This window comes from Pleurodeles waltl, chromosome 11 (genome assembly GCF_031143425.1).
Source record: "Pleurodeles waltl isolate 20211129_DDA chromosome 11, aPleWal1.hap1.20221129, whole genome shotgun sequence".
Classification (NCBI taxonomy): Eukaryota; Metazoa; Chordata; class Amphibia; order Caudata; family Salamandridae; genus Pleurodeles; species Pleurodeles waltl.
This window is the reverse complement of record NC_090450.1, coordinates 32,592,205-32,617,959: the sequence shown is the minus strand read 5'-3', so window position 1 is coordinate 32,617,959 and position 25,755 is coordinate 32,592,205. Positions and strand designations below refer to the sequence as shown.

General features: G+C 44.0%; 1 protein-coding gene across 1 annotated transcript in view; it reads left to right on the top strand.

The window, feature by feature from the left end:
- LOC138265307 (cytochrome P450 2J4-like) overlaps positions 1–25,755 on the top strand; it is a 213,237-nt gene that overhangs the window by 32,195 nt on the left and 155,287 nt on the right. Inside the window, exon 4 of the mRNA XM_069212915.1 lies at positions 18,353–18,502. Coding sequence (XP_069069016.1) covers positions 18,353–18,502 — 150 coding nt within the window. The remainder of the gene's footprint in view (positions 1–18,352; positions 18,503–25,755) is intronic.

The following is a 25,755-nucleotide window of genomic DNA, read 5'->3' as shown; positions in this document are numbered from 1 at the left end:
TTTGTTATGTGAAAGTTCTATTTGTAACAAAACCAGTGTTGGAGGTGGTTTCAGATGAGATGAAACATGTGATTCGCAAGAAGGGAAGTTCATCACAGAAATGCACAACATGGTGTTAGCTTTGGACGATTTGGCAGCTAAACGGAAGGACCCCTCAGATTGTGCTGATCCTTTTGTAGACATAACTGTACAAGACAAGGATTTTCATCTTTTAGTTGATTCAGGAGCTCGCAGCACTATGATGACTCAAGAGCGGTTCCAATCTACGTGGAATGATAAAGCGTTCCTACCTCCTGACCGAACACCAGTTTCTTATGAAGGATTTAAGATTGAGTTAGTTGGGTATTTCAAAGACATCTTCAAGAGCTATAATGGGCAAAGTTTATGTTGCAGACAAAGGTCTGAATATCCTTGGTTGGTTTTTACCAAGGTTTCTTTGGCATGGTATTGAAACCAGGAACCCAAGAACAAGTTCTGGTTATAAGAGACTAAGGGCCACATGTACCAACGTTTGGTTTTGCGACTCGCAAATTGCAAGTTGCAAAACCGAATGTTGTATAGTGTCAATGACAGTATTAGCGATTCGCAAGGGGGTAGCAAATGCCCACCTCATGATTATTCATGAGGAAGGTCGCAATTTGCGACCCCCTTGGGAATGGCGGCCCTCACAGGGATGGTGGCCTGATGGAGGCAGCAGACCAAAATGTCTGTGACTGCTTTTAAATAAAGCAGTTTTTTTTAATGAAATGCAGCCCGTTTTCTTAAAGGAAAATGAGATGCATTTCAAAAACAAAAAATGAAATGTTTTTGTTTCATTTTTTCAGAGCAGGCAGTGGTCCATAGGACCACTGCCTGCTCTGAAATGTTTTTTTCACTGACATTCACAAAGGGGAAGGGGTCCCTTGGTAACCCCTTCCCGTTTGGGAATGGGTTAGCATCAGTGTGACACTGGTGCTAACTGTGATTGTTTTGCGACCGCATTCACGATCACAAAACAATCATACATGGGACTGCGATTCGCAATTAGGAAGGGAACACCCCTTCCTAATTGCGAGTCACAATCCCTTTTTGCGATTCGGTAAATAGTTTACCGAATTGCAAAAATGGGTTGGTTCATGGGAAAGTGCATTTTGCACGTCGCAAACAGCATGATTTGCTGTTTACAACGTGCAAAAGCATTCGTACATGTGACCCTAAGACCTGGTAGAAAATTTGTTACATGCTTATCCTAAAGTCTTTTCTAGTGAGCTGGGAAAATCAAGGGTTTCAAGCATAGAATTAAAATAAAAGATGGTGCTTTACCCATTAAACCTAAGATGAGAGGGGTACCATTTAGTGTTTGTCATAATCTAGAAAAAGAGCTTGAAACATTGACTAAAATGGGTATCATTGAACAAATTGAATTCTCTCTTTGGCTATATCCACTTGTGGTTAAAAAAATAAAAATGGGGAACTCAGGGTGTGCATAGACTTTCGAGCACTGAAAAAAGAGATTTGGATAAATTCTCACTGGTTGCCATAGATCAATGATCTGTCAGCTCAAGAGGCTGGTGCTAAGTACTTTAAGAAATTGGAACTGGCTTCAGCATGCCACCAGATAGAACTAGAATCTGAGTCTCGATGTTACACAGCATTTGTCTCACCCTGGGACACCTATCAATAGTGTTGTTTACCTTTTGGTTTGGCATCTGCTGCATCAGTTTTCCAGAGAGTCATGGAAAATCTACTAAAAGACATCAAAAGCGTAGCCATATTTCAAGATGATGTGTTAATTTTTGGTTCTGATTGCCTATCGCACGATGACACACTCAAATAGGTCCTGTACATTTTTCAAGAACAGGGAGTTGTGTTAAAAAGGTAAAAGTGTGAATTTCTGAAAGAAAAAGTGGAGTATCTGGGTCATGTGCTCTCTAGCGCAGGTGTGAGTCCCAAACATGGGTTAGTCAATGCTATACTCCAAGTTCCACCTCCGCATGACAAAAGTGATGTGAAAAGTTTTCTTGGGCTATGTGAATTTTATTCACATTTCATGAAAGACTTTGTCTCTAAAGTTAGACCAATCTCACATCTGCTTAAACAGAATACTGAGACCTATATTTATACTTTTTTTGCGCCGCATTTGTGTCATTTTGTGACGAAAAAGTGGAACAAACTTTGAAAATACAATTATATTTTGTAAGTTTGCAAAGAAATTTTAAATATGGGCCTGAGTTTTTTTGGGATGAAGAATGTGTGTCTGCTTTTGGGTGGCTAAAGTTTCAGTTGTCCAGTTTTGAGAAATTAAAACCATATGCTCCGGAACTGAAGTGCATACTCACTGTTGATCCCAGCAACGTTGGTTTACGAGCAGTTCTAACTCAGAAGTCTGGTTCTGGTGAAAATACAATAGGTCTTGCCTCAACAGTACTAAGGGAACCAGAATGTCTGTACTCTGTTATAGAAAAATTACTTTTAGGCTGCTGGTAGGCAGTTAAGACATTTTGTGCATACCTCTGGGGAACAAAATATATACTCCAAACTGACCATAAACCCCTGGTTTACATCCTCAGTGGAAAAAATGTTAGATTTAGTACACCAAAGGTTGCAAGATTTTCAGCCTGGTTACTTCAGTTCCACTTTGAAATTGAACACATCCAGGGTGGGAAAAATGGGTGAGCTGATTGTCAAGCTTTCCTATGGTAGGAACATTGCACATGGAGAGAGAAGAGTTAGCGGCTGAGAGTTGCTTAGATGCTCCAGTCAAGTTAGATAAAGCTGGATAATTTTCTGTGGCAGAATGGAAATCTGTTACAGACAATGATCCCATAGTAAAGGTAGTTTCCAAGCACATCAGAGAGGGTTGGCCCAAGAAGAAGTAGCTTGAGCATAGCACACAACCATTCTTCAAAGTATGTGAAGAACGTTCTTTAGAAGTTGGTGTGATAATGAGAGCAAATAAGCTTGTTCTCCTTGATACGATCAGGCCACTATAAATAAAGAAGTCTCATGAGGGACACTTAGGTGCTACCTCACTAAACGCAGGGTGCGGGCCATGTTCTGGTGGCCTCAGATTGATCTAGAAATCATAAATGTAGTCAAAAGATGTGTGATGTGCTAGAACAGCGATAAAGGTCTCAAGATATCTGAACTGCCTTTAACCCCTATTGATCTCCCTATTGGATGATGGGTTAAGGTAGGGATTGATATGATAGGTCCTTTAAATGCTCTTCCATCCAATTCGAGATTTGCCTTAGTACTTTTGGATTATTACTCCAAATGGCCTGAAGTTAGGTTTATTAAAGAACCTAATTTGAAAACTGTAGTAAAGTTTTCAGAGATTTGTGTATGAGAGAGGGTTTTCCAGAATATCTAATCTCAGATAATGGGGCACAATTTGCTTCAGGTAAAGTAGAAGAGTTTTTGAAAAACAGTGGCATAAAACACCTCAAGAGCTCTTTGTTTCACCCCCAAATGAATGGCCTGGAAGAACATTTCAACCAGGTGTTGGGAGACTGTGTAAGGTGGACCCTACAAAACAATTATGAAATCATCACTGCCATATAGACTATGCTATGGATCTACAGGACCACGCCTCCATTATCTACTTTAACATTGCCTTTAGAACTCCTCCGAGGGCGGAAACCTGCCACTGAGTTTAGACCTGCATGGATGTCCAGGTGGTTGAAACAAAAAGTTGATGTGCAAGGTATGGATCGCCTTGTAAGGAAAAATGTTACTGAATCCCAAGCCAAAGAAAAACTATGTTATGACAGAATGAAAAATGTGTCCTGGAAGTCCATTTTAGTAGGTGATTATGTTAGGATAAAGCATGGCGGTCATGTCAAGAAAGATGACCCATAGTTTTTGGCTCCTATCAAGGTTAAAAGAGGATGTGGTAGTGCCATTAGGGTGGAAGGTGATCACTGATGGAATTGTTCTAAAGTTGTGAAAGTTCAAGTCCCTTTAAATGAAGACCTGCCTGTTATGGAACTATGCACTGACAATATACAAGTTCAAAATCACATAAATGATGTATCTTGTAACAATTATAATGAGTTCCTGAAAGTACGAAGAACTGCTTGGGTACCTAGTAATCCGCTCAGATATAGGTGATAGATCTGTCAAGTACTTTTGTTGTATTTTAACTTTGGCAACCTAGTGCTTGTATGAGTAAGTGTTAATTAATTGGGTCTTATGCAAATGTTTGCTAATGTTTTCCTTCACATCAACTTTTCTTTAGTGTTATTGGTAGTCATATATACTCGTGTATATAGTTTGTAATAAAGTTCATTGGTACGAATGTTTATACCCATGTTATTTGCTGATGTGAAACATAGTTTTGGTTTCATCATTTTTCTGGTGGTATATGTGCTGTTCCAAATATTGTTTGTACTTTTCATTTTTCAAATCTTTATTGGTTTGAAGAGGAAAACCCATGTAATATTCTCCCTGTACACCGTCTTGCGACACTGGCATGCGGCCACTCTTTCGGCTTGTGATATCGTCCCGCCATGTGGTGTGCTAGGAGGCGTTCGGAGTAGAATGCGAATGATTAACGGCAGGGTATTAAACAGTTGTTCTAGTATCGCTTCCTGAACTTTTCCTCTCAGGAGTCTTTGCTTGTTGAGGGTGGTTTCTGTACAATAAAGCTTCAAATATTCTTACCTGTTCCTCCTGGATTCTGTCGATTACCACACTCCTGTGTAAATTAACAACATTTGGCCAAGCAACTCCAGTCCGGATGCATCTGGAAATTGTGTTAACTTGCATTGAAGCCACTCCTAGAGGTTTTTTAAAGCAATAAACATTTGCAGTACCTAAGAAAAACTTTACTTTTATAAGAAAGCTTGCCTTAGAAAAACTGGATTACAAGATAGAATACTTGCAATCATTGACTCTTGGACAAATCAGACATTTAAAAAAAAAATGCAATTCCAGAATTTTTGTTATACTGATGACAGTACTCACTGCAAGAGGCTGACACTGTACATCACCTTTCTAGATAACAGAGTGTATGTGCCCTCCAGATTATTTCTTATATACACAGTTAGGAGGGTTATACCTGCACTCAGGTTAGGCATTATCTCATACAGAAGCTGTTAGGTCACTTTGAAAAATGAAACAAACCTCTGTGATCTGTGCAACGGAGGGATGCGAGATTTAAAACATATTATTAGTATGTACGTCAATTGCAAAACCCAAACCGTTACTTAAACCCCTTGCATTTCAATTTTAATATAGCAAAAGTTGATGATTTGATATTATCTCTGCCAAAAGAGTATGTATGCTATAATGTTTTAAAGTACATTTTTTAAACTTTTTAAATTATCACCCATGATGTTTTATGGAAATGAATTAATGTGTTGTTATGTTTTACATTTTTATAGTGTTGATCTTAGTCAAGGTCTTAATAAATAAACTTGAGTATCATGGTTGCCACATTTAACATCTCTGTTAGTTCGTAGTGTATGGTTTAGAACGTGCACCCAGTACCTGGATTGCAGCACATATTGTGCCATCCACTACAGTGGTAGCTCCAATATAGCTACATAGCCTCCCCTGTGTAGCCTGATTGCTTCAGTGCACAACCTGCAGTGTGATCTGTCAAAATAACCCTTTTAGACAGGTAAAGACTACCCTTTTAAATATTAGTAAGTCACCCCTATGTATGCCTTGTATCCCACAAGATTGGGTACATCATATTTAAAAGTGGGATAGGTAGAAAATTCATATTACACTGTCCCTAAAGTGGAAACGCTACAAAAGCTATTTTTACTGTGGCAGACCTACCTGTCCTATGGAACAAAACAAGTGTGCAGATAAATGAACTAGAACTGATAACTTGTGAAAGTGGCCAACTCGGAAAATAATTTGACCACAATTTTTAACAGTTATCAAAATCCAATTCAATGGTGAAGTTGGATATTTACTAAATAATCAGGAAAAGTAACTTTTAGAAAATACCCTTTACCTTACTGAGCTTTCAGAGCTCTACTTTGCATTAGCCTCTGCTAACTCTCAGGCTCTGCTCAGCCTTGGATGAGGTGTGAACAAGGTGTAAAATTCCTTCCAGGAGCTACACAATGGGGTGGCCTGAATGGGCAGGTCCACAGAATCTTCAGGACGGGGTCTGAGGCCATCCTTTTTATCGTCACAGTGCCTGACAGGTCTGTTTGAGCCACATGTAACACTTTGATGGACTTTAAAAGGAGAGAACAGATTGCCAGGAAAATTCTTGTGTATTATCTGTGTAGGGTCTCTAGGACGCTGCCTTTGCCCTACCAGACTTATTCCTTCTAGTTTTCTGTGGGTACCCGGCCTGCTTCAAATTGGATTTTAGTGCTATTTGGGGGAGGACACGGGTGATTACCATAGTGCAATACCCTATACACTCAGAAACCTCAGAGCTCATGTTTAGTGTGGCCAAAGACTTAGACCATTTTGAAAATGCCCATGCACCTGGCATTTTGGATCTGTTTGCAGTAAGACAGACATGAGCTACTAAAAAAATGGGTATGGCTGCCTGCAGGGACTTTTACCCCATTGGTTAGTGAGTGCCCAGGGCTAGCTAGCTGTGGTCAGGCATAAATGTGTCACCAAAAGGCATCTCATCAGAACACTACTTTCTTGACCTTCGGAGGAACAGAAGAGGACTGACCCTGATGTCTTAAACTTTTGAGGAGCTCTGAAGGACTGAAACTGCTCCACCTTATCCACATGGCAAAGAAGTGGACTCCAACGGTCAGTTAGCTGACCACCTGTGTGGCTTCAGGGTCACAAAACATTCTGCTTTTCCCTACAATTTGCAGCTGACCACTGGCAACCGGAATTAGGACTGCACTTTGCTGGTGGCCTTTCCCTGTAAGCCTGAAATTCTCTAAGTGTCCTCCAAAGTCCTGGTTGGCTTAGAAATGTACTCCTGTGTTTGATTAGGCACCAGGGAAAAGTTTGGAAAGTTTGAAAAGCTTAGCTTTAAAGCTCCAGTGCCAAGCGGTCCTACCTTGAAAAGTAAAAGACCTGCAGTTCCATGGCTTTCCGCATCCCTGAAAAGACAACAAAGTCTTAGAAACTTGGAAACTTTTTATCAAGAAACTCAAATGCTTCCAGGCATTAGCAAACCCAACCTGTGGCAGGTATCCAACCTGCAGTTCCACTGCAGCAGCTACAGTTTCAGATTTACTCCATTTTTGATCAGGACTTTGAAACTTTTTCAAGCATTTTAGCTTCCAGACTTTCACTGGGTCTAACTTGGTGTATGCGAACAGGTTTCCAGCGCAGTCAGCCTCCAATCGTGCCTAAATTACAGTCTTCCACAACCATTCACTACCATTGGATCTTTTTGCTTTTCTGATGGATACAACTACCTGTGGATTCCTCACCTAATGAATACTCCCATGGCGCCAGCATTCGACGGAAATCTTCTTCCTAGCTTCTGCACCTCGACGAGGACGTCACATTAGCCCACGCGACGCCCTCTGACGTCATACAGGCAATAAGAGGTCCTCGCCGACGTGCCGACGTCAGTTCCCTTTTTTCCGTGCATTTGAAACGGTTATCTTCGAGGGAGCTACTGTTACTTTCGTAGTTACAGTATATTTCTGCTGCGTGAATTTTCTCTGCGGTTATTATGTCTCAGAGAAAGTCGGGTTTCAAGCCCTGTCGGGAGTGTGGGGGCAAGATGTCTGTTACTGACCCTCACTCCGATTGTTTATGGTGCTTAAGCTCCGACCACGACGTCGCAACTTGTGATTCATGTCAACACATGAATCCGAAAGCCCTAAAAGAACGAGAGGCTAAACTCTTCATGGCGAAGTCTAAAAGGAAGGAGAAGAAGCATCATAAGAAGTCCTCCTCACCAAGGTCTCATCTGCGTCATCGAGACTCCCGGCGCCGTAGGGATTCACGGCGTCATTCCAGCAAGGAGTCTCGTTCGAGATCGCCTTCGGCTCGGCGTCGAAAGACTTGGGAGGTCAGTCCTACGGTCACACCACATCCGTCGATGCCGTTGCCTTCTCCAGCTTCGCCGACTTCACCTGGACAGGCTTCAGTGATTGAGGTGACGCAGCCTCAGGTGTTTTCTCCGGCGTCGCAGACGTCGAGGCTGGCGTCGGGGTCGCCTTCGATCCAGGCACCCCTGTATCTGGCTTTTCCGGCCCCTGGAGCCAATAATACCACATTTTTTAATGCGATGTATACCATCTTTCAGCAGATGGCTCCAGGCGGTGCGCCAGCTGGTCCTTCGGGGCCCTTGGTTTTTACCTTGGGTGCTCCGGCGCCGCTACGGCCGGCACCCTTTATGCCCTTTCTCCCTTTAGGGAATATGGGCTCGGCGCCAGTGTCGACTCCGGTGTCCGCTCCGGTGGTTCCAGAGGTTTCGGCCCCGGAGGTTTCCATCCCGTCGACTTCGGGATTTCGGCCAGTGACTCCGGCAGGGCCATCGGAGACTCCAAGACGTGACTCTCTTCGTCCGGTTCCTTCCTTGGCGCTGAAGCTGCCTGTGGCGCCGGACATGGCGTCGGATGGATCCGGAGATCGGCGCCGATCCACGACTTCGGCGGATGCCATGTCGACGCCGCGTATCGAAGAAAGGCTGCATTCGAGAAGGCGTGCTCTCCGTCTTTTGGAAGAGCAGGAATACCAACGAGTCTTGGAGGAAGGGGAGATTGAGGACTCTGGCGAGGGTCTTCATGGTCTTGATACAGCCAGTGGGCTGGATACTTCCCCTGAGTGGGACCTATCATCTCCAGGGGAGTATACGGAGGAGGCAGCTACCTTTCACGCTGTGGTAAGAAAGGCAGCTAACTTTTTAGAACTGCCTTTGCCGGTGGCGGAGGCGAAACAGAATTTGTTGACTGAGGTTCTGCATCCGGCCTCTACTGCAGCGGAGGCTCTTTTGCCATTCAATGAGGCTTTGCTTGATCCGGTGTTGGAGGTTTGGAAGAAGCCAGTATCTTCCTCGGCTGTTCATAGGGCTGTGGCCAGGAGGTATCGGGCTGCGCCATCTGACCCTGGCTTTCTGTCCAGACACCCTACGACGGAGAGCTTGGTGGTGCAGGCCTCTTGTTCTTCTAGATCAGCGCCTGGATCTTTCCCGACGGTGCCGGGGGACTGGGACTCCAAAAAGTTGGATGCACAATCCAAGAAGATATTCTCGTCCTGCAGTATGACGTTGAAGTCCACCAACGCGACTTGTATCTTGGGGAGATACATCCATGCTCTTATGGACGACATATCATCTTCGTATACAGAGCTTCCCCAAGGACTTTTGAACATTGTTTCGGATGCCCAGGCTGCTGCAACCCAGATTATCCAATCTGGGTTGGATACGACCGACTCAGTGGCTAGGGCGATGGGCACGGCTGTGGTGGCAAGGAGGCAGGCTTGGCTCCGCAACTCAGGGTTCTCTGCGGACGTGAGGTCGACCCTGTTGGACCTCCTGTTTGATGGGGACAGACTGTTTGGAGCCAAAGTGGATTCGGCCTTGGAGAGGTTTAAAGAAAGCAGAGCTACAGCCAAGTCACTGGGACTGCAAGCCCCTTCTTCTGCCTCCTCTAGGTTTTTTAGGAGGTTTCGTGGTTTTGGACGGGGTTCTTCCTCCTCTTCCTTTCGGGGGAGATACCAGCAACCTGCCTCTTCTCTCACCTTTAGATCGATTAGAGGGAGAGGTAGGATCCGCACCAGGGGAGCCTCTCAGCAGCACTCTGCCTCTTCCTCATCCTCTGGAGGGGTGCAGCAGGGGAAGCAGCCTTAGGCTTCCACCAGTCCCCACTCACTCCACTCCTGTAGGGGGAAGGTTACGGCACTTTCTTCACAAGTGGCAGACTATTACATCGGACACTTGGGTTATCAGCGTTGTGGGGAAAGGCTACACCCTTCCCTTTCGGGAGTTTCCGCCCCCCATCCCGCCCCGCCCATCGTATTGTTCAAAAGAACACCTCCTGTTGCTAGAACAGGAAGTTCAGGTCCTCCTATTAAAGGGCGCGGTGGAGTTGGTCCCAGAGCAGGAAAGGGGTCGAGGTTGTTACTCGAGGTACTTCCTGATTCCCAAGAAGGATGGTCGGTTGAGGCCAATCCTGGACCTGAGGATCTTGAATTGGTTCCTCAAGCAGGAAAAGTTCAAGATGCTGACCCTAGCTCAGGTGCTTTTGGCGTTGAACAATGGAGAATGGATGATGTCTGTCGACTTGCAGGATGCTTATTTTCATATCCCGATACTCAAGTCGCACAGGAGGTTTCTCCGGTTTGTGGTGGGGTCGCAGCACAATCAGTCTGCGGTCCTCCCGTTCGGTCTTACTTCGGCACCCCGAGTCTTCACGAAGGTGATGTCGGTGGTTGCGGCAGAGCTCAGAAGGAAGGGGATAGCAGCATTACCTTACTTGGACGACTGGTTGATCAAAGCCAAGTCCCCGGAGCTTGTGTTGCATCATCTGCAGCCACAACCCAGTTGTTGTTCGACCTGGGCTTTTCGGTGAACGTGCCCAAATCTCACCTAGAGCCCTCTCAACGCCTCCTGTTCATAGGGGCAGTACTGGATACGACATTGGATCGAGCCTTTCCTCCGCCTCAGCGGATTCAAGATATTCAGGGGTTGGTTCCAATGTTTCGAAATGGAGCGGTCATTCCAGTCCTCAAGGTCCTTCGTCTGCTCGGTCTGTTTGCCTCTTGCATACTGTTAGTCACGCATGCTCGCTGGCACATGAGGGCTCTTCAGTGGTGCCTCCGAAGGCAGTGGTCTCAACACAAAGGAGATCTCGAAGGTTCGGTCAAAATCTCCAGAGATGCTGCTGCGGACTTGAAGTGGTGGATTGCGGGCAACAATCTTTCACAAGGAAAGCCGTTCGCGCAGTCACCACCAGTGACCACGGTCATAACGGATGCTTCCACTCTAGGGTGGGGTGCTCATCTGGGGGATCTGGAGATCAAAGGGCTTTGGTCTCCAGAGGAACAGATTTTTCATATCAATCTGTTGGAGTTGCGGGCTGTACGTCTGGCTCTCAAGGCCTTCCTCCCATCCCTTCGCTGTCAGTCTGTTCAGGTCCTAACGGACAATACTACCGCACTGTGGTATATAAAAAAACAGGGTGGAGTAGGGTCGTACCTTCTCTGAAGAGAAGCTCTTCGACTATGGTCCTGGGCAAAGGACCCTCAGATTTGCTTGGTAGCGAATCATCTGGCCGGAGTCTTGAATGTACGTGCGGACGGTCTCAGTCGCCATTTCTCGGCCGACCACGAGTGGCGTCTCCATCCAGATCAAGTTCGTTTGATCTTCCAGATGTGGGGGTTTCCTCGAATAGATCTGTTTGCCACTCGGGAGAACGCGCATTGTCCGTTATACTGCAGTCTCCAGTATCCGATGCAGGGGGCTTTGGGGGATGCGTTAAAGAGAAGCTGGTGCGACCAGTTGCTTTACGCGTTTCCCCCCATACCCTTGATTCCTCGAGTATTGTGGAAGAGTCGCCAAGACCGGGCCCTAGTAATCTTAATAGCTCCGGATTGGCCAAGGAGGGTGTGGTATTCCGATCTTCTCCAACTCTCAATGTGCCCTCCGCTCCGTCTCCCTCTCAGGGCAGACCTCCTCTCTCAGTCGCAGGGCCAGGTTTTACACCCCAACCGCCAGAGCCTGCACCTTCATGCCTGGAGATTGAACGGGGCAACCTGAGTTCCTTCTCTCTCCCACCTGAGGTAGTGGATGTTATCTTAGCGGCCAGGCGACACTCCACTAAAACTATCTACGCTAATAGGTGGTCTAAATTTGTAGTATGGTGTGGAGAGAGACAGATTGATCCCTTACGTGCTCTTATGTCAGATGTTTTATCTTTTGCTTTGTCTCTAGCGCAGAAAGGTTGTGCAGTGGCTTCTATTAAAGGTTACTTGTCTGCCTTGTCAGCCTTCATTTGTCTGCCAGACCAACCATCGCTGTTTAAATCTCCTATTGTTCTTAGATTCTTGAAGGGCCTTTTAAATAAATATCCTCCAAAACCATTCGTTATGCCTCATTGGGATTTGTCCTTGGTCCTGACTTTCCTTATGGGGTCCCCTTTTGAACCTAGGCATTCTTGCCCCTTAAGGTACTTAGTTAATAAAACAGTTTTCCTGGTAGCCATAACATCTGCAAGGAGAGTGAGTGAGTTGCAGGCTTTATCAGTAAAACCCCCTTATACAACTTTTTATGCGGATAAGGTGGTGTTGAGGAACAAGGCTGCTTTCCTTCTGAAGGTTGTTTCACCCTTCCATTTGGCCCAGACAATAACTTTGTCCACGTTCTATCCTCCGCCTCATCCTTCAAAGGAAGAAAAAAGACTTCATCGCTTGGACCCAAAGAGGGCGTTAAGCTTCTACATTGACAGAATGAAGGATCTCAGGCTGGAGGATCAGCTGTTTATCGGATACGTGGGCAAGAGGAGAGGAAAGGCAGTCCACAAGAGAACACTCTCCAGGTGGGTTGTTCTTTGCATTAAAATTTGTTACTCTTTAGCAAAGAAGGATCCTCCTGATGGTATTAGAGCTCATTCCACCAGAGCTAAGTCGGCCACTTCGGCTTTGGCTAGGGGTGTTCTTGTGGTCGACATCTGCAAGGCCGCAACTTGGTCGTCCCTTCATACTTTTGTGAAGCACTACTGCTTGGACTCTGAGGTCAGAAGGGACGGCCATTTTGCACGGTCAGTGCTGCAGGATTTCTTGGTTTGACCATACAGGCACCCACCTCCGAGTGCGGTACTGCTTTGGGACTCTATTCATTAGGTGAGGAATCCACAGGTAGTTGTATCCATCAGAAGAACGAGTTACTTACCTTCGGTAACGACTTTTCTGGTGGATACATTAGCTACCTGTGGATTCCTCACGGTCCCACCCACCTCCCCGTTGCCTTTTTGGTCTCACCAAGTAATCCTTGAGTGTGCTCCTCTTGGTCTTTAGGACTGCAACAGATTTTGTATATATGGATACTTATATATATATATATATATATATATAAATGTTTTGTTTAAAAAAAAAAAAAAAAAAAAAAAGAAACAAATGTTATATTAAATCTATAACCATTTTATTGAAATGTTGTGTACTTTACAATGTTATGAGATGTTGCCTTGATCTGTCATTGCATAGGGTTATTGTTCTCATGCACGTAAAAAATGTTGGTACTGACGTTGGCACGACGGAGAGGACCTCTTATTGCCTGTATGACGTCAGACGGCGTCGCGTGGGCTAATGTGACGTCCTCGTCGACGTGCAGAAGCTAGGAAGAAGATTTCCGTCGAATGCTGGCGCCATGGGAGTATTCATTAGGTGAGGAATCCACAGGTAGCTAATGTATACACCAGAAAAGTCGATACCGAAGGTAAGTAACTCGTTCTTTAGGTTTATTTTCAATTAAATCTTTAAAAAATCATATGCCTGCTTCTTCTTAATGGATATTTGTCATTTTGTTCATTAATTGTTATTTTATTTTTCTAATGCATTTTAGGAATATGGCTAGATGTTTTGATTTTTTTCTATTTTGATACTGCATAAATATTTCATACACTGCCCTGAATTAAAGTTGTCTGGTCTGTGCCCGATCTTTCGGGTGGGAGGTGAGCTCAGGTAAATTTAATGACTTTAAGGGTTAACCCTGACAAGAGTTGTGATGAGTCCTTGAGGTAAGTGGTCACCCAACTAAAATATTCAATCCAGTAATTTACCTGCGCTAAGTAGTTCTATAAAAAAGGCAGTTTGTGTGCTGTCGTTTTAGGGTAGTTGGACTGGACTTTGAGGTTCGTTGACAAAGAAAGAGTATTTCAAGTGGTGCTGACCTGGATACCAGGACTTTTGTGGGTCTGTTCTTACCACATTTGGGGCGATGGTAGTGTATGGTTATTTGTTTTCCATGTCCTGGTATTATATCATTTGGTTTCACTCCCAAAGAAATTGGTGATCATTCAGAGAAAGAAGTCAGAGGAGAATTATCTAGGAGTCAGTTAGTCAGTAAATATGGTAACCATCAGTGTTAGAATCCTAGGTAGTATCCTATCTATGTTAGATGTTCGTAGCGCCTTCAAGCTCAAACAGTTTGATGAAGATACAGGATTGATATCTGAGGACTGGATAATGACCTTTCCATTTCCATACAGGGTGATCTTTAGTTCACATTTCTGAAATATATATTATTTTCCTATTGTTTGAGACTTTGTTAAAAAAAAGTATGTGTTCATTCAGGAGGGTCTGCCCGTAGTGAAAAGGGGCAGCTCAATTTTAATGGAGTCCTATCTGAAACTGTGTTTTTGGTCACTGATTTAGGTTTTTAGGTTCGTCCTAAAGATGTACTGTTTCGGATATTCAAGGGTAGTTTTGGAAAAACCAAGGACAAATGGGGTCTTTAAAGTACTGTTACCTGCATCTCATCCATTATGACACTCTCTTTGTGTTACATTTGTTGACCATACAATCTCACCTAAAAGTGTAGATGGTTGATTACGAGAAGCAGATTCAGAATTGGACACCACAGCATGCAGCCACGGGGTCTCACTCAGTACTGAGAGAAAATGTTGTAGTAGATTGCCACATTAGGTGTCACACAGCTCATTTCAGATGGAAGGTCTCTCTGCTTTCTGCAGTCTCTCACTAGTGACAGAGTTTAATGCTAAACACACCATGAGACAACAGTTACTCTGCTCTTAAATCAGATTAAATGACACTCAATATTTCAATTAAATGGGCTTGCACTGAATAATAACATTCTACATGAAATGCAACAAACACAATATTTAATGTAGGAACTGATTCACTATAATAAACATTCAACGTATCAGTGGAACAGCACCTTTATCTTGCTAGATCACATTGAATAGCCATGAGATTGGTCTTGTTAGGATGTCCTATAACAGTTGTTATTGTTTCAAAAGTTTAGAAACCAATCAGAAACAAAGGTTCACATATAATCTGCATATAACACTGTGGGTGGTCCAAGAAACATTTGTTACAGCACACTTTGAATGCATGACCGAATCGCAGTACGTAGGTGCATAGAAATGTACAAGGGTCCAACAGAAATGCCACAGTCCAAACCAGTAATATCTAAGCCGCATAGCCTATGGTAACAAATTGGTGTAATAGTTAAGGGGTGTGAAAACCCACATCAAATAATAATCACAGTGCTTGTCAGGGAGAACCACAAATAAAACAACCTGTGCTTTACCCTTTCCTAGCTTGGCACAAAACAATCAGGCTTAAAGTACAGGCAATGTGTAAAGTATTTATGTAGCACTCAAACAGTAATAAAGAGGAAACGCAAGAAACATCCCAAACCCATTTAGGAAAATAGATAATAAACAACAAATATCTAATAAGTAGAACCAGAGGTGTGAATTATAAGAAGCTCCATAAAGCATAACGTGCTAATTGCGAATATTTGATCGCTCTAGACCAGGTCAAAGTCAAGGTTCAGACCTCCCACAATGGTGGTAGTCAGATAAAGGGACCAGGGGCCAGATGTATGAAAGGGTTTTACCCATTCTGTGTCTATGGGAAAATGTGTTTGTACATATGGCCCCAAGTTTCTCACTGTGATATTTCACCTTTTGACTTAGAAACTTTTCTGGAGAAAAAGTGTCCATCAACAAGACTTTGGCGGGGCAAGCTGGGTCCGAAGTAGGGGTTGATGACTGCTCCAAGCATGAGAAGTTCACCCAGGAAGGCCTTGATGTCGACAGGTTTCTGTTTGCATGGGTCCCGATGCAGCTGTTTATGTTTAAACATAAAAACTTTTCTGGAAGTCAGATCTTCAGTAACGGTTCAAACCAGGGGGTTCTCTGTAGGATAAGTGAGCAAAATGTTTTTAAATCCTGGCTTTTGCATTGTGGGTAAGAGGAGTATACTCTAACAGTAGCCAAGGGTTGAAGACCTCAGGGGGACAACTTGGGGGTAGGACCCACTCCAGCAAAGGAGCGTGGCAGGATCCAGGGCAGGTGCAGGTGGAACTAGTCAGCAGTGCCATTGCAGGGTGAGAGGCTTCTGGAAGGGTGTCGTTCCCTGTAGACCAAACAGGAGGCCAGCCAACTGACCTGGGCACCTGGGTTTAAGGCAAGCAGGTCCACTCTTTTTCCCAGTTCATCACACAGCAGAGAAGTCCTACCTTTGAACTACACTGTTCCAAGAGTGTTTTGAGGAGAGGTCTGTGGGGGGGTTCACTTTATGCCCAGTGCCAGCCTATGGGTAAGTTCTGGTCAGTCCCCTACCCCCAATGGGCGTGGTTCTATAGAGACAAAGATACAAACAGACCTATGTTTGAGCTGAACCTGCCAATAACAGCGTAGGCCTTCTTTGAAGCAAGGAAGAGGCTGAGTACAGCATGAAGGCCATCCTGCTCAAGTTTGGGACACACCTCCCCACATCCAAGGCCCTTTGTTGACTGTCTGTGACCAATACACATAACATGCTATGTGAGCCATCAGAGGTCATATGACACTGAACGCTGGCAGTAAAGACGTTTAGGTTTGAGGCAGGAAAATTACAACTTCCTAAAAGTGTAATTTCCAAAATAGTAATATAAAATCAAATTTTACCATTAAGTTAGATTTGAAATTACTATTATAATGTGTCCTTGAACGATTTTTGTAACTACTACCAAGCTGATACTAATCTTTATAATGTGTTATAACGTTACCAAGTGTTTGTCTATGGGACGGTCAGCCTTGCCACAGTGGAAAATGACCGTGGAGGTTTTTCACTGCACAGGTATGTAAAACATGAAATATGCATGCCCTACTTTTTAAATTTGAGGCATACCTCTCTATGGGCATTTAAGGCCTACCTTAGGGGTGATGGGTAGGTACTAAAAAGAAGATTTGGACCTAGCATAAGGTTTATTTTGCTAGGTCGACATGGCAGTTTAGAACTGCACACACAGGCTGCAAAGCAAGGCCTCGAGACATGTTTTACAGGGCTACTTTGGTTATTGGCACAATAAGTGCTGCAGCCCACTTGTAGCATGCATTTAATTTAGAGGTTCTAGGTACATATGGTACATGTGCTAGGAACTTACAAATACATTAAATGTACCAATTAGGTGGGTGACATGTTTACCATGTTTAAAAAGAAGAGCACAAGCATGCTACTACTGGTTACCAGGAGGGAAGTGACAGAGTCCAGTTGGCAATGAAAACATATTGCAGAAGATTAAAGAAGGAAAAAAACTAGGGAAGTACCACACAGAAGATGTTTATTTCCAACAGATACCACTGATCTAAGGCCTTTGAAGAGAGCACTGGGATATGTTGAATAATTCATTGGATACAAGGAAAGTCTATGAAGTGATGCTGCGGAAGGATCTCGAGAAGCATCTCAAACAAAAAACTGTCCTCAACATCTGACATGAAGTTAATCTTGATTGTAAAGAATGCAGGCGAAGAGATGAATCCAAGCAGAGGAACATGGGTGAAGTGCAGAGCCCAAGCAGACGTTTTCTCTGGTCACCAGGGAGGCAAGCCAAGTACATGGCCACTCCCTGGTCTGTAAGTTCCTCGAATCCTACACTAGATTGTTGCATCCTGCAGTAAATCCTCAAATCCCAGGATCTTCAAATCCTACTCAAGCCTGCTACTCTGATGGGGCATGCAGTAATTGCTCCTGGTGATGCCTGTATTGACGCACATTTTCTGTAGATTGGGGGTGGGGGGTCACACAGCTGAATAGATGTAGATTTGTAAGTCTAAGAGTACTGGTTTCATGCTTGATTTTCATGATCCCCTTGCTCGGGTAATTAGTATTCATTTATACAGTCAGTAGTTATCCTGAAAATCTGATATGATTGCAGCTTTCCTGGATTTAAGATGGACTAGATTAATCTCTGCCATAGGGTGGCACATCAGGGAAGGATCAATGAATTCTGTTGTAATTAGTTTCTCCCCACCATAACATAGGAGCTGATAGGAGGCTGCGTTGCTCATAGTAGATTTTTACAGTACTGGTTTCTCCATCCCAAATGATCACTATTGAAATATTATGAATCCTGCCCCCCAATTGCAGCATAATTGAAAGAGAGAGGCACAGACACAAACTGAGAAATGCATTTTTAAAACAGATGCACCATACTGACTAAAAATCAACAAATTCCAAAAGCACTCTAGAAAGGGCTCGGCACTCATTTCGTAGTTGCAACCTAAAATTAAGTGCCTCTCATGTTTATAAATTAGAATAACTAAACTTTTGCACATGTTGTATCAAGCTAACGGAAATGTCTGAAAGTCGACTAAATCTACCCATAAGGTAAGTTTGAGGAATCTCCTGTTCTTTGAGTTTCTGAAGGTAGTAGATCATCTTAGATAAAGTATTATGTGTTAATTGGACTCAGCGGGTTTAAAGAGGCAGTCGTGCATAACAAATTCTTTTACTTTGGTTCCAGGCATTATCTTCATATCGGGCGATAACTGGAAAGCTCAGAGGCGCTGTGGTTTAATGGCTCTACGGGCCCTAGGAGTCGGGAAAAAAGTTCTCGAAGGACGTATTCAGACTGAGGCGCAGTTTTTGTTGGAGAGCTTTGCAATGATGAAAGGTATGTGAATAGAATTTCAGGAGCAATATCTACCTTTGCCTATTATCGTTCAGATTGTGGACAAGATATTTGACATTCACCATAAAAAGGGACTGATTGTGAGCCAGGTGATATATATGTGGCAATACTTGTTGGCCGGAATTTCCGATTATACAGCTACCATTAATATAGCCTTATAGCCTGCCGTAGCAGGCTTTACCGACCATTGAGGGCCCGCTCCTTCGGTAAGAGCCTTTCACATGGGAATGGGTTTTTAATGCAGGCATAGTAGGGCTATAACGCTATTAGAACATTCTGCCACTAGACAGTAGAATGTTCTAATAAATATAACAAAGGCCTAACGGAGTCCGACCTGATTGAAATAACTCAGGCTCCATGAGGTTTTTCCTCACAGCAATAGCTGTGAACAAATTCATTGGAATGTTGGTGCTCCGGGCTTCTACCAGCCATCAGAAGCACAGAGCATTTCATTATTTTCAATGGAGCTCCCAACATTCCAATGTTCTAATACAAGTTAAACATCACAAAATGGGCAGTACTATGCACATCTGGTTTTACCTGCAACAACAAATCTGCACACAAGCGATCGTTTTCAGGGTTTTAACACACACAGTTACCATCAGCTTTCAGCCAGTGGTAACTGTGTGCTAAAGGGTTGGTGTGGGAAGAGGGGAGGGAGGAGGTGGTTGATGCAGGGCAGCGCCTTGCTGTATTGCCCTGCATCAAAGCGAAAGGGCTGGAATGTGCCATATATATGGCATATGATGCATCCCTGGCTTTTCTCACTGCACTGGTGGTGGTTTGGCAGCCTAGCATCACTGCAGGCACCCTTGCACCATGGTGAAAGAGTATCTGCGCTTTTGGCAGGATTGTTTTAGTTTGCGAAGGGGCACCTTTCTGCACGGCCCCTTACTGGACAAAAACAATCCCAGAAGGCTTTTTCCTCTTTCTGTGTGTGCTGCACAAGGCAGCATACATAGAAAGAGTTAAAAACGAGGATAAATAAAGATATTTCTCCCCGTTGTGCTTCCCCTGGGGAGGTGTAAGGTTTCGGCATATCCACGGTTTATAAGGTCTTGCAAATTTGGGGATGTGTCAAAATCCATGGGTAATGCATGGGAACACTCACCACAATGCCCATAGAATGCGTCCTTTGCACAAAGTAAGGCAATGCAGCAATTTGCGCTGCCTTGCCTTATTCCATATCTTTGAAGTAATTGAAAGCCACGCAAAATAGCTTTGCATAGCCTCATAGATATGAGTTCAGGGTTGCGCCACTGATGTGTCACAAAAAGCGATGCAACAATGGGGTAATGTGTCCATAAATATGCCCCTTGGGATGGAAATTCACAAGGCAACTTTACTAGTTTATTTTTCTGGCCTATAAAACTGGATCTGGTGTTTCCATACTGGAAAATCTGAGTGTTGGAACACCAAGCCATTTATACTGACTGGAAAATAATCTCAATCAGGGATTACAGTCTCCTTGACTAATAATCTGATCTCAATTCTTTATATGGCTCTATGGAATGTTTGTACTGATTCCAATTTTGTCATCATGCTGGGATATGGGCCACTGCATGGGCAGTGCAGGGGGCCCCCTGCCCATCACCATCAGAATGTGCACTGTTTGCGGGCAGTGCCCATTCGGATGGGCGCTGAGGGGGCCCGTGTACGGCAGCATTGTCCTCGGCTCCATGTGGAGCCGAAACCAATGCCACCACACAGTTTCCACTGGGCTGACTATGTCAGCCCAGTGTAAACCTTGTAATGGGTCTGGTGGGGAGAACGTTCCCTCCGTGGTGGTCTCTTCATCGCAGGTCTGGCGGTTGGCTTGTCTGTGAATTGTGGTGAAAATTTTAAGAAAATGTTTTTTACCTTTGAGGGGGGATTCCTTTGGGACCCCCAGAACCAGAGCTAAGGGGTCAGGGTGACTCTCCCGTGGGTCCGTTTTTCATATTTTTTAAAACTTTTTCTGGAATTTGGCTTAAGCAGAGTCTCAACATGGCTACCAACACTTCCTTGTTGAAGTGTTGGCTGCCAATCAGATCTCAGCATGAGATCGGGAGGAGTCGCGAATCCTTTGTGTCCATATCTATACCTATTTAGATTCCCTTTAATTTCTCCATAACTACTGAACTGATTTACACCAAATAACAAAAAGGGTGCTTTTTGGACCAAGAGCTACCTTTCTGCCAAATTTGGTGTAATTCCGTCCAGTAGTTTGGGCACCATCGCTGTTTAAAATCGCTATGGAAATATGAATGCGAGAAACACATTTTGGGACCCCCCCTTTTTCTCGGGCCCCCTTGACGGATTACCCCAAAACGTTCCAGAATGCAGATGAAGTGAGCGTCGTATTTTCTTGGAAAATTTTGTGAAGATTATCAAACAGCACCAAAGTTATTAGCAAAACAAAAAACACTTTTTCTATAGAAATAGGTCCTAACTATAACTACCTAGATTATAAATACATATATGTATATATATACATATATGTATATATGTATATATATATATATATATATATATATATATATATATATATATATATATATATATATATATATATATATATATATATATATATATATATATATCGCACTCCACTTGCTGCCTGATCGCAGGTGGTGCTACCGCAAGTGCTTTAACATCCAACCATGCCTTTCTCTGATTCAAAGAAAGCCTGCAGTCAACGAGAGAAATATTCCACATCGTTTTATTTACTCCAAACTGCACAAAAAAACTCTCTTGCCGACAAGTTTGCAGGAGATGCGTTTCGGCTGACCTTCCAGCCTTTCTCAATCCAATCTAATCACTACTTTAATTTCTCATTAAATAGTCATTCACTATTTGTTATGGAAATAATACTTCCCGTTTCTTGTCTGCTAACTTCGTCATCAATATAATAAAATGTCATACCTGCATAATGTTCACCAATATTAAACCTCTAATAGGTAAGTCTGCTCTCTTGATCCTGGCATCACTTTAATTGTTCTTCTCCTTAATTGTTCTCCTCCTCGTATCATAGAAACTATTATCCAACATTTTGAAACATGGGCTAACCAGAGTAGTTTGTTTGCAGAATTACCTATGTCGCTCCATAGACTTTGTGCAGTTTATCCTCCCAGCGCGATATTGATTTCTCTCCATACCACTCGGCCAATGGCCACAGTACTCTGCTCCTGACATCGGTAAATCCAGGGCTCGAGTTATAGTTACCTTAGGGTGCGAGTTATAGTTACTTGAAAGAACTCTAACTATAACTGCTGAATTTCTCTGGTTTTGTACGAGTAAATTCAGAACCTAACTGTTAGAAATGGGGTTTTTGGTTGGCAGTCAGGTTACCCTTTGTCCAAGCAAGAATCCTCACTCTAGTCAGGGTAAGTCACACACAATCCAAATTATCCTGTGCCCACCCTCTGGTAGCTTGGCACGAGCAGTCAGGCTTAACTTAGAAGGCAATGCGTAAAGTATTTGTGCAATAAATCATACACTAACACAATATAGCACCACAAAAATACACCACACAGTGTTTAGAAAAATATAGAATATTTATCTGGATATTTGTAGATCAACACAATCAAAGATGCAATAAGAATTTGTAGTAATATCACTGAAAAGTGATATAAAGTGTCTTAAGTCTTTAAAAAGCAAACAAAGTCTCTTTCAAGCACAAAGTACCTGGTTTGGAGTGGAAAATCTCCACAGAGGGCCGCAGAGGAGGAGATGCGTGGAAAAATGGTGTGTGCGTCGGTTTCGCCCCTTCACACACGGACTTGCGTCGTTATTTTTCACACGGGGAGATGTGCGTTGTTCTGCGGGAAGAAAAATGGTGTGTGCGTCGGTTTCGCCCCTTCACACACGGACTTGCGTCGTTATTTTTCACTCGGGGAAGATGTGCGTTGTTTTCTGGCACGCGGGCCGACTCCTTCTATGGTTCGCGGGATTACCAGATGTCCCAGGGTCTGTGTGTGGATTCCTCGGCTTGTCGTCCGGCTGCGCGTCGTTCCGGGAGGCTGTGCATGGAATTTTCTTTCTCACAGCAGGCGTCGTGTCGATTTCCTCTCTGGAAGTCGGGCGGCGTCGTCCATGCGTCGAAGTTCCGGTCGCACCGTAGACGTCGCACCGTAGGCGTCGCACCGTAGGCGTCGCGTCAAGCGGCGTTTTCTGGATCGGCATGCAGCGATTTTCTCACCGTGGAGCAAGCTGTGCATCGAATTTTTCGGCGCACGAGGAGTCCAAGTGAAAAAGAGAAGTCTTTTTGGTCCTGAGACTTCAGGGAACAGGAGGCAAGCTCTATCCAAGCCCTTGGAGAGCACTTTTGCAGCCAGACAAGAGTTCAGCAAGGCAGCAGGCCAACAGCAAGGCAGCAGTCCTTTGTAGAAAGAAGCAGACAGGTGAGTTCTTTGAGCACCCAGGCAGTTCTTCTTGGCAGGATGCAGGTTCTGGTTCAGGTTTCTTCTCCAGCAAGTGTCTGAGGTGGTAGGGCAGAGGCCCTGTTTTATACCCAAATGTGCCTTTGAAGTGGGGGAGACTTCAAAGAGTGGCTTAGAAGTGCACCAGGTCCCCTTTCAGTTCAGTCCTGTCTGCCAGGGTCCTAGTAGGGGGTGTGGCAGTCCTTTGTGTCAGAGCAGGCCCTCCACCCTCCCAGCCCAGGAAGACCCATTCAAAATGCAGATGTATGCAAGTGAGGCTGAGTACCCTGTGTTTGGGGGGTGTCTGAGTGAATGCACAAGGAACTGTCAACTAAACCTAACCAGACATGGATTGTAAGGCACAGAAAGATTTAAGTGCAGAGAAATGCTCACTTTCTAAAAGTGGCATTTCTAAAATAGTAATATTGAATCCAACTTCACCAGTCAGCAGGATATTGTATTACCATTCTGGCCATACTAAATATGACCTTCCTACTCCCTTCAGATCAGCAGCTGCCATTTCAACAATGTGTGAGGGCAGCCCCAATTGTGCCTATGAAGGGAGCCGGCCTCACAGTAGTGTAAAAACGAATTTAGGAGTTTTACACTACCAGGACATGTAAACTACACAGGTACATGTCCTGCCTTTTACCCACACAGCACACTGCTCTAGGGGTTACCTAGGGCACACATTAAAGGTGACTTATGTGTAGAAAAAGGGGAGCTTTAGGCTTGGCAAGTATTTTTAAATGCCAAGTCGAAGTGGCAGTGAAACTGCACACACAGGCCTTGCAATGGCAGGCCTGGGACAAGGTAAAGGGGCTACTTGAGTGGGTGGCACAACCAGTGCTGCAGGCCCCCTAGTAGCATTTAATCTGCCCTAGGCACATACAGTGCACATTACTAGGGACTTATAAGTACATTAAATAGTCCAATTGGGTATGATCTAAAGTTACCATGTTTAAAGGGGGAGAGCATATGCACTTTAGCACTGGTTAGCAGTGGTAAAGTGCGCAGAGTCTAAAAGCCAGCAAACACAGAGTCCAAAAAGTGGAGGGTGGCAGGCAAAAAGTTAGGGGTGACCACCCTAAGGCATGTCAGGTCTAACACTAACTATAACGTCCCTGTATTCTTTGTTTTTTTCAGTGAACTTGCCTATATTCTTGGTACCGTTTTGACAAATCTTCACAAAATTTTCCCAAAAAAGTGCTCCCTATGTCGCGTGGGCTCTCATTATCCTAAATGAGACTACTGGATTTCTAGGCAGCAGGATCGATAACGGTGTGGGGGACTGAGTCTGACCCACGTGTAAGGAACTCTGTCACCCTAAATCCGGTTGTTGCTCCGGCTAACTAGCAGTGCCTCATTTCTCCCACGGGGAAGAAATGATTGGGCAGCCGAGCGCATGACATCTTTGGAACTTCTCAGGGAAGTCGTGGTCACTCAGATCCAAACCAACTCTCTCATTCACAATATGGTCTCATATACAAATGACAAAGACAGTATAAGTTTTATATAATGTTTTAATAAAACAACTGTATTTTAGATATTAAGGCGTGAGCCGCAATAACCAGAACAATACAACATAGTAGGATTGATATAGTAACCAGGAGAGTAAAACATAGAAATAAAGCTATCATAATTCCTAACCGTTTCTACTCTCCCTCTGCTTGTTCTATTTAGAGCACAGCATGTTAAGCTTCCAGCTTGCCTTTCTGTATCACTAGGGAGACGGACACACTCATACCTGAGCAAAGGCCTGTGATCTGGTTCAGCATCTGCAACGAGGCAGTCAGCGTCTAGTTGTGGTTCCCTGGTCGGAATCTCCCTCTTGCATGTATTGGGACAAGGAAGTGATTTTATAACTAACATGTCATCGTGATCACAAAATGTTCCTACGCAGGAATGGCAAGTCTAGACTCCTACCACGTCTATCGGCAATGTACCAGACTGTATCCTTGACGAAAGCACAGAGTGAATATGTTATGAAGAACTCCAGTGCTGAAGTAGGCAAAACAGTGTGATATGAATAAAAAACAACACCATAGAACTGGCTATTCTGTAAAATAACAGTACGAAGCCTAATAAAAAGCATTTAGAATAAAGTGCACAGAGGCTCTAAGCTGTTAGCAAATGAATAAAATATATTTAGGGCAAAGTGCACAGAGGCCTAAAGCCTGAAGCTAATGCGCAAAATATACGTAAAACTGACCACACTACACCCTCCCCTTGTCGGTAGCAAGTGGTTCTAATAACATAAAAAACATAACCTAAATTTAAACACAAAATTTCGACAAGATGAGAAGACAATAAAGTCATAAATTTAGGAAACATGTGACGATAGAGCGAATTGCAAGATAGTGTCAATTTAGCCGGGAGAGAGAGAGAAAAAAAAATCCAATTGTCAGACAGAAGTAATAGAACGTAGAAGCTCCTCCACTTCGAGATATGTCAATATCGGAAGATCCACGCCACAAAGTATCATGGAGCAGGTGTGTTCCAAAGCCCCAAAACCATGTAGGGCGGCACCCCGTGTAGTGCCAAGGAAAGAGACAAAACCATCTTCCTCCAGAAAGGGAATCTCATAATCCGCTTCACGAAGCAAACGCAACCGTAGTGCACAAGTCTGGGAATGAGCCCTAATCGGGAACATCAACAGATCAAGATCAACCACTGGAGAGCGCTGCAGTGAGAGACAGAAAGACAGTGCATGTTCAAACGAGCACCAAAGGCATCGAAACACGGGTTGCACACAATCCAAAACCGGCCTGAATGACAAAGACCAGTCACACTCCAAATGAGCCAGGAGTGTAGCTCCAAAATGCTGCATCATGC